At 45.9% G+C, this 9,793-nt stretch overlaps 1 protein-coding gene across 1 annotated transcript; it reads right to left on the bottom strand.

Moving 5' to 3' along the window:
* Positions 1–4,634: 4,634 nt before the first annotated feature.
* On the bottom strand, positions 4,635–8,841 carry PtA15_3A664 (uncharacterized protein; the record flags this gene model as incomplete). The annotated part of the gene is made up of 5 exons (XM_053167654.1): positions 4,635–6,150; positions 6,219–6,704; positions 6,812–7,719; positions 7,831–8,197; positions 8,285–8,841. The coding sequence occupies 5 exons, from the start codon at positions 8,839–8,841 to the stop codon at positions 4,635–4,637; spliced, it is 3,834 nt and encodes a 1,277-aa protein (XP_053018850.1).
* Between the last annotated feature and the right edge of the window lie 952 nt (positions 8,842–9,793).

The following is a 9,793-nucleotide window of genomic DNA, read 5'->3' as shown; positions in this document are numbered from 1 at the left end:
CCAAAGTTCGGCCGTCAATTTGACGGTTCCCCCCCAGCCAGTGTTGACCGTTTGCATGCCGGCCTCCCGTCAACCGTCAAGCGGACCGCCGAACTTGGCGGCACCCCCGCCAATGCGCAACTGGACAAGCGGCTGGCAAAAGTAAGGGTGGCTCAACCCCAGCGGCAATTTGCCGTCGAACCCGAGCCCCCATACAAAATCAGTCAGGGCCGTTTGCCCACTGTTTGACCACCAAAAGCCCTTGTTCTCCAATAGCTTTTGGCACACCTCTCGGGCCAACTCACAAGACACACTCAATTAGATTTTACAGCCACCTGGGCACTTTTTTTTTTAATTTTATTGCATGCTACAATGTTTTTTGGTTTTGTTTTTCATCTGTTTTTTTGTTTGTTTGGTCTGCTTTTATGGCTGGCTAGAGAAGAGAAGAGGGGAGAGAGGAAGAGAGGGAATCTATCTACCAGAGCTTTGACACTCCGGGTCTCGTCTTGCAACTTGATCTCGGCAGGTGTTGGCTTACGTTTGGACTGTTGCCTTTCACTTGCTACACTGGAATGACGTCGGTCGACGCCCAAGCTTGTTGACAAGGCGCCTCCGGATGCAGAGTGGCTGGGCAAGGCAATGGAGACGGCCAATGAGGAGTTAGTCAAACGATAAAAATAAGGAAGATCATCGGTCGACGGGTTGACAGGCTGCTCAAAGATCCTCCGCTTCTCTCGGATCGATTGGCTGGACCTCGGAACAGGTTTGGACTGCTGTGGCGTGGTCAGGCTGAGCGTCAGCGAAGAGGCGCTACGGGGAGTATGTATGAGCTCTGCAGATTGAATGAATAGTCAGACAAGAGTTTTTCTCAGAGCTTACCAGTTCTGCCAAGTTTGTGGGCTTCGGAGGCCTTTCTACCTTCGCTACCTTTGGGCGCCCCAATCGGAGCACATTGCTTGTGAGGTACAAAATGAGAGGATAAAGTTGAAGGTCTGGCTGAGGTTGTGGCTTGGTGAGGGTGGGGGAGATGGAGGGTGAAGTGTCCTCCGATGAGGGGACTTGGAAAAAAAGAGGAGTGCAGATGGGTGAGCCTGAGGGCCAAGGGTGATGTATCTCCGATGAGCGGAGTTGTCTTGGGCCCCTTTTGGGTTAGGGCTGTTCTGACAGCATCTTGTGTTCCAGTTATGTTAAAGTTGCCTGGAGTCAAGTGCCGGCGGTTTGGCTGTTAATTTGGCTGGCAGATTGACGGCTGACGGGAGGCTGTTAGGTGAGCGGTCAATCTGACTTCTGGTTGTCGGCGCCACCCCTCATGGCGCGCCTAGGTGCGCCCGCCCCGCACCCGCGCACCCAGGCGCGCCCTTTTTCTGTAAATGAGGGTCGGCGCGCACCCCGAGAGACTAATTTTGTCAGGAGCTGGGAAAGAGTGTAAATCAAGTCCCAGGACCATCAATCATGGAATTTGAATCCCTGATGGCCTTGGGAATCGAAGTTCAGAGTGTTGAACTCAAGTGGAAAGTAAAGAGTGAGGGCTAACAAGACTCACTGAGGCTTGAGGAGGCCGTCATTCTTACCTGTCTCTGTGTAGGTGGTCTTCAACCTTGTGCTTGTTCATTCTTTCAACACACCAAATTTGCTTTAACATGCCGCCAACAAGAACCTTGCCTGCTGCACCCAATTGGTCCAAGCCGTCTGCTTCCCATGGGCCAAAATGGGCTGGCTTCCTGATGTCCAATCTCCGAAAAGACCACTCAAGAAGACGACAAGCTAAGTGCACATATTGCAACAAAGTCTTCAGCCAAGCAAAACCACACCTTCTATTCTCGCACATCAAGGATAATTGTACAACTATTCCTGCCGAAAAGAAATCTGCCTATTTAAAAAACGTTTTCAAGGTTGAAGATAACGAGTTGAAAATTAAAGGTGTTGCGGTTGAATCCTCCAATGACAATGATAGCCGAAAGATATCTGTTTCCATCCCCTCAAGTAGCAAGGCCAGCCAATCAGTAGAATCTTACTTTCGTCCATTATCAAATGATAAGACTCAGATCCTTCACGAGTTGATTGTCAAAGCTCTTATTAGCTCTAATGTATCATTTACAATTTTAGAGAATCCTTACTTTCAAGAATATCAGTCTGAACTAGCCCGAAGCCTTTATAAACTACCTTGTTGAGTCCAAACTGTTGAAAATGTATTACCCATAGTACACGCTAGACACAAAGTACTACTGCTCAATAAAATCAAGAAACAGACGCAGATGACCTTGTCGTTGGACGGCTGGACGGACAATTCCGGCAACAGCATATATTCTTTGATGGCCCTGAAAGGCGCCAAGAGAAAGTACTTTCTTGATATCCTTGATCTTCACCAAAAGCGGCACACGGCAGACAACATCTTCTTAGCTCCCAAGAAGTCTCTCAAGTCAAAGCAAGTCGAAATGGATCAAATATGCGCGATCACGACAGATTCACCATCAGTCATGACTAAGCTTCGCGTGAGTCACTGAATAATTCTGCTTAATGTTTGATTTTGACTTTTGCGCTGACAAATGTGCATTATGTGCTATCTTAGCGGCTTGTGAATGCGGAACATCCACACATCCTCAAAGTCCATTGTGTGTTGCACGTTTTCAATCTGATTGCCAAGCAAGTGGTTAATCTTCCCAGTATGGCAAATGTTATCAAGACAAACAAGACGCTCGTTAACTACTTCACAACTTGTGGATTCTGGCGTGAACACTTAACTACATGGCAAAAGAACAACAACGTTAAACATGGTCTCCAGTCTCAGACTCTCTGTGAGACATGATGGTACTCCATGGCGAAGGTCTGCTTAGGAGTTCAGACACACAAGGTTGGTTTTCAAAAGTGCCTCGAATTATTTCGCGACCCAAACGTCGACACTCCATCTATGTCAGATGCGGTTATCAAAGCCGTCGATGATTGAGATCACTTTACCGCAAATCAAACATTGGTTAAACTTCTACAACCAGTGGTTGATGCGATCGGCCATCTAGAACGTGCGGACACAACACTTGCTGATATATGGAAAGAACTGCTGGATGTGTTCAAGAACATGCGTGATACAGACATTTACTCCAGGTTTGAGCCGTTTAAAGAACACTGTATCGATGTTCTTCACTCGCAATCGAAAGTCTTCCATGAAGACATCTATATTGTTTCCTTCTTTCTTCACCCTGCTTATCGCCGTGTAGCAGTTTCAAAGAAGCACTCTTTATTGGAAATCACTCAAATGCTCCTTTGTATTGCGAAAGCTTGGAAGCTGACAAAAGGTGAAGCCTCTCTTCTGAAAGATGCTATTAATTGCTACTACAATTTGGTTTATCCTTTCAACTCAAAGACTGTTAATAACCCGCTACAGTACTGGCTCATGGTACCTCACTCGCTAGATTCCGAATCGCTGAAGAAACTCGCTATTGGTCTTCTTCAGATTGTTCCTCATGCTGCTGGAGTTGAGAGACTGTTCTCGATGATGGCCGCAATGAAGACTAAAACTCGAAATCGAATGTCCCCAAACACGTTGAAGATGATGTCTCAGATAAAACTGCATCTTCTTCAAGGAGATCCGTTACTTGCTCATTGAAAAAAGAGAAAAGAAAGTGAAAAAACTGGAAAAGAAAACTCCGAGTATGAAAACATGAACCTATACGACTCATTTCTTACTCCAGCCGAGCTGGAAGCATTTGAAGAAGGCGTTTTTGACGAAGAACAAGCTCGGAATGAGGTGCTCCTCTCACGGGAAGACGCCTTCATGGATACACTGTTCGACTTCGATTTGTTGGAACACTTTCCTCCGCTAAACAAGGATATCGAGGTCATTGATGTTGATGCGAATAATACCAACCCCGACGAGGATTCAAACTGGAACCCCGAAGACCTCATGGGCTGATCTACTTGAAGATGTGTTTCCTTTGCTTATGTATATACTTCAAAATTTTATCAATTTTATGATTTTACAAAAAAATTGCTTGGCGCCCCGGCGCCCCTCGGCGCCCCCAGCCAAAGGCGCCAGCTGCTGGTATGTTTGAGGCGCCGTCTGGCGCGCACTTTTTCAAGAGTGGCGCCGACAACCATAACTGATTCTGACTGCTCACTTGGCTCTGACGGCAGTTTTGACGGCCGAAACCTAAATGCGTGCAACTGCCGTGTAAGTTACACTATTTTGCCATTAACTTTGACGTAGCGTCTCAAGATGGGAACACTATTCTGGTGTTAGCATACTGTCAGCGCGACCACGCTAACACTACGCTGCGTTACGTTGCTTTTGGCGGAAAACCCCGCTAGAAAGCGGTTAGCGCAGTGCAGTGACCCTTGCTGCGCTGCCCAATTCTATGGCATGGGCGGAAAGCCACGATGTCAGTATCAGCGTAGCTCATCCACCGTTTTGGGCTGTAAGTTTCCAACTATACATACCTGATATCATGGGTCACTGCATATAGTTGAATGATTGCGATAGGAATTCAAGAATTTTAAGGATCTCACATCCTAATTATGGAAGGTTTTGAAAAAAGTGACCAGGATCGAACTTATCTTCGGCCTCCGAGGGGGGCCCGAAGGGGCCATGAAGGGCTCGGAGAGAGCGCGACTCGGACCAGGATATTATTACTTGCAGCTGCTGTAATTTGCGTAAACAATTTTCATCCAAAGATGTTCTTAAACGACAACCAGAAATAATGAGCACTTGTAGCTAGTATATCTTTGAATTCCTCCCATGTTGGATACTGCTCTGGTTCAGGAAGATCCAGCATTGGATCAGAGACCGCCGGGTTTCTGTTTTTCATGTTTTCCAACAATTCATCCAACGGGCGTCCTTGATCAACCCAAAGCAACTCTTCGCCCATTCGGTATCCGCGAGCACTGCTCAAGTAATTTCCATCCATCTTCTGGGCCAGTATTTCTGCAGAAAAAGGGTTTTTTTGGGGGTTCCGATTGGAAATGAGTTGACTCAGCCGGCGAAGTCGTCGCTCGTATAATCCGTCAGATAGCCGATAAAACCATGCCCTCTCTGAAGACTCAATCCATGGCAGTGGCCGTTTAGTGTCTGTCATCACATCGAGTAAAAGAGCATATGCCGAGTCAATCGAAAGCCTTCCATAGCCTCGACTAACCAAGAACTTGGTCCCGAATTGTAATGAGTCGCCTACTTTGAGAATCGTCGTAATGTCTAAACCAAACAATTTGCTTTCCATGTTTAGATCATAATCTTCCCACCAGAAGAATGGATTGGTTCTTTGCGCAAGATATGATCGCATTTCAAATTGTCGTTCCATTTCGGCTTGGCCCCAGAGCATCCCAAGCTCCGGTTTGGACCCCCACATCTGTTTCCTTGATCTTGCCAATGTACTAGATATCGGAATATCTCGGAAATCCTTGGGTTCAATAGACAAACCAAGCAAGTTTTCCGTCCCAATGGCAGCAGTTGGATTATTGATGTTGTAGCCAAACCATGCGCCACGGACCCGAGACCATTTGCGGGAGATCCTATGACTAACAATCTGACGTCGAAGGGCATTTATCCTCCGGGCAGCTTCAAAGGCTCCTAGTTCATTACTAATACCACTTTCAACTTTTTGGTATGCATTGCTGTCCTTTCTCCAGAGTGAAAGAAGATTCTGGTACTCATCATTTGTAATGAAGCCCACCGGCACATGATTTGAACAATTCTCCACATGCAAGTATCCTCTCAGAGGTAGCATTGGAACCAAATGAACCCCACTTTTCCTCTTTGTAGTGGTCTGGCAAGTCTCTGGATTCTTTGATTGAATACTTTCTCCAAAAGCGGCCTCAAGTGAAATGATGGCTTTGTAATTTATTTTCCGATTTTGATCATCAGTCATGAAGCTTGGGGGTGATTGCAAGAGCTTGCTACTTGCATGTGCCTTGTGATTTCCTGAGGCCATTGACCAGCTTGATGCTTCCAAACCTGTATCTTTGAGTGTCTCAATTTGTGGAGTGATCTTATTCAGTGGTTTGATATTTTTGGGGGTGAGACTGAGAATCTGTCTAGATATTTGGGTAGGGCTTTGGTCATCAAATCCATTTGAATGTTGAGATATTGGAACAGACTTGAATTTTGTATTAGATGAAGGGTTGGATTGTGTGGGAATGGGATTTGGTATTGAGATATGGTAACATTCCAATCGACCAGGGTGTCTGTTTTTTTCAAGGAAAAATTGGCCATCAAATTATTGAATATTATCAGAAGAGATCAACAAACTCACTGAGAGTTGTCTCCAGATTTTGATGAACCTTTCACAGTTTCTTTGATGGTGGGGTGTGTTTCCTCTTTTCTCCCTGATGTTGGCTGGTCAAGCTGTTTTTGAATTGTTTTGATAGCCTGGCTGGTCAAAATTTCAATTGATCCAGGATCTTTGATGGGATCTTGAACACACTCTTTCAGAGTTGAAATTTTCAATTGCAAAGATTCCTGTGAGTTAGTTGGGGAATGATGAACTTGGTTTTCTTGTGAGGGTAAGATTCCAATTTTTGGGTTTGAATTTGTGGGTTGGGCAAATGTTGATAATGGGGATTCAAATAAATTAGAAAGATGTTCATTATTTGTGGCCAAAATCGTATCAGTATCTGTAGAAGCTTTTGAGTGATGTTTGAACTCTTGGGCATAGTCTTGGGGCAGTAATGATTTTTTAGTAGCTGTGGTGCTTGCTTCTGTCCCAACGTCACCTATGTTCAGTTTACCTTTAATTTGGCTTGAGATGTATTCAAGGAAAAACAAACAGTGCAGATATCAGATGTTTTGTCACCTTGCTTGGAAAAAGGAAGGTACTAGAAGCCAAACGATTGATATGATGCTTACATCTTTTCTAAGTTTTCAAGAGACTTTCTAACTGAGAAACGTCCTGTCTTTAGAATAGGTTTTGTCAATCTAATACTTGACGCCTTAGCGTCCGCTTCTATCTTGTGTCGTTTATGCCCGTCATTTGTTTTCGTGAAGAACTCTGTTTTGGCTTGTTGAGAAAGCTGATCAGTAGAAGCGTGTAATTTTTTGTTGTTGCGGGGTGTCCCTGACTGGATTGTCGATTGAGGAGCTGGATCTGTATTTTTTGGTTGTTCTATTCCTAGGAGACTTAGTGTTTTTGCTTTAACTTGGGGGTCCTTTTGGTCCAAGATATTCTGAGAGGGTTGCAAATAATCTGTCCCTTTTACTTTTGTTTGGCCCGGAAATTGAGACGGCCTTTGACTCGGGCTTGGTGATCCCTTTGCTTTATCTCCTTTCTGTTTCGACGTAAAAGATACTGTAAACTGAGAGCTTCGGGGTGAATTGATTTTTTCACTTGAACCATGAGACTTTGCAAGCGGAAAAGTTTGAGCAGATTTTTCATGTGGATTTTCTTGCTTTTTCTTTGTTTTGTAGTCTGGAGCTGCTCCCTCAGTATTGCTTCCTTCTTGGCTTAGATGACTAGATTTCCCCCGTTGAGCTGCATTACTTTCTTCAGACGTGGATGTCAGTCTCGGATATTCAATCTCATGCCCGCGCGAGGGAAGACTTTCAGGTTTTTCTGGCGGCTGAGCCTGTTCTGGGTTTTTTACTATCCAATTTGGATCATCCGGAGGTTCGACACGAGGGCTTTGCTTTGAAATAACATTGGATACCGGTGAACTTAATGGGTCCGTGTGACTTGAGGTAGGAGCTTCATCTAGCTCTGCGTTGTCGTTGAACTTGCCGACCTTGGAATTTTCCTGGAGAAATTCATCGGAGCCATGCTTTGAGAGATTTTAACAGTTGATCAGCAAGAAGATGTCAACTCGAGGTTTGCCGCGCAAAGCAGAGCGGATTCATATGATTAGGCAAGATAAACGAGAAATACAACATACGGGCCCATTGGATCCAGGCCGCTTGTCGTCAACCACTGCAGAGGGGATAACACAACCAAATGTTTTGATGAAATTCTTAACGTTCATCAAGTCGTCAGGATTCGTCTCGAGGTAATCATTTGATGATGATAGGATCCCGGTGCTTTCCTTTGTTCTACAAGGGACTTTCGAGGCGCTGTGCTTTGCGAGCTCATCCACTGGGTCCCTGGATTGATCAGCTTGATATCCTAAAGGGTTTCCCGATGTTCTAACCGGATGAAGATGCAGATCGATGCCATTGGGATTTGTTTCGATATCGGCTTGGTTCTGAATACGAGTGCGGACTTGAAAGTCCTTTCCCTCTTTTTGAGACTTTATTTGCCTTGGTCTTTTTCAAAGATACGCTGATGTCACTTCAGAACAGAGAGCTACCGGAACTTCTCGCAAAATGTATATAAGCGTTGAATCTGCTCACCCTGGTGTAAACGGCTCACAGTTAAGCATTCTTTGTGTCAGCTCAGGATCAAACGATTTCTGCGTTGATGCCTGGTGTCCAATGATCATTTGAGATCCAACGCTTGTCATACTTGAAGAATCTTTCGACGGGCCACTGCGGGTGTCGAAAAACTTTCCATTTGTTAGAATCCTCCTGCTATTGCCGCGACTTCCATCAGAGATCCTGGGTGGAACCGGCATCATGGGGTTAGATGGGAGGGATGAAGTTTTGGCCGAGTGATGATTTGATGAATCTCCCGGATATATGTACCCGTAGTAGCCAGTCGTCAGCCACAAAGAAGGCTGTAGTAGGTAAGCTCGATGATCATTGAAGTGGGGAACGTAGGTTGGGTGAGCCACATTTCTTAGTTCGCTGGTGGATGAGGGAGTTCCCGGGATGGCCGTGACTTGCCCAAGGGCTTTGAGGTCAGTCGTAATTGCCTCTTGAAACCCGGGAATCACGTACTTTGGATAGACAAAAGCCAACAGGACACAAAAAATGAATCGCGAAGAGTTGAGCTGAGGCGAGTGCATCATGGCAACTGAGAGCCTTTGAGGGAGGGCAGTGACTGTGAGGGCACATGCAACAACTGACTTGAGTGAAGATTTCAATGTCATGAGAGATGGGGTTTTTCTCACCTGGGACGCGTATCAGGTGTGAGAGGGCGAAAGAAGAACTGGCACTGCATCTCACTGCACATCTGCCGGTTCGTCCCATCACATGGTCACCCAGTTATCCTGCTGAACACCCTAACACGTCCACAAATTTCAAGGACAGCTAGATCTGACCAGATGGCCGGCAGGCCCCGTGTGACCGGTCCTGGCAACTTTTGCTTCTTAGTTGCAGTCCGCCGTCAAGAGTGCCGCAAGTTCGGTGGTTAATTGGAAGGACCTCGCTCTGCGAGCATTGACGGCCAAAAAACAGACCTCAGGTCAACCGACAAATACACCGTCAAGGTCTAACTGAGCTAATTCCGAGCTTAACAAAGCCTCACTGTGAGAGCCCCGCAGGGTCTCTGTCTCGACGGGAGGTCGCACTTCGTCGAGCGTGTACAGCCTCTCCGTCGACCGCACGAAGTGCGGGAGAGGCTTGTGTCTAAAACGCGCATGCTCGCGTGCCATGGTTGGGCTTCTGAGGTCCTAATTTTTGTTTGTAAAAAACATGTAAATATTTAAAATACACACAACCACCAAGTGGATAATGTGCCCAAGATCAAACTTAACCCAAGTCCCTCGCTGCTGCGGGCATATGGTCTTGCAAAGCAAGCCTCCGATAGCCCTCGGCAGGAGGGACTTGCGCGCTACATATCACCCCCTTTTGCAGAGCCTAGAATCTGAGTTTGGCTGGGTGGTTTCTTCAAACCAACACAGTTTCTTGCACTCACAACATTAAACCTTGAAAATTGGCTCGGCACAAAGCCTTGCATCTTGCGCATCATCCCACACAATCTAAGCTAAGTTACACCCCTTCTTCAAGGTTAAAAAAATT

The sequence above is a fragment of the Puccinia triticina genome, chromosome 3A, assembly GCF_026914185.1.
Source record: "Puccinia triticina chromosome 3A, complete sequence".
NCBI classification, from domain to species: Eukaryota; Fungi; Basidiomycota; class Pucciniomycetes; order Pucciniales; family Pucciniaceae; genus Puccinia; species Puccinia triticina.
This window is presented reverse-complemented; position numbering and strand designations above follow the sequence as displayed.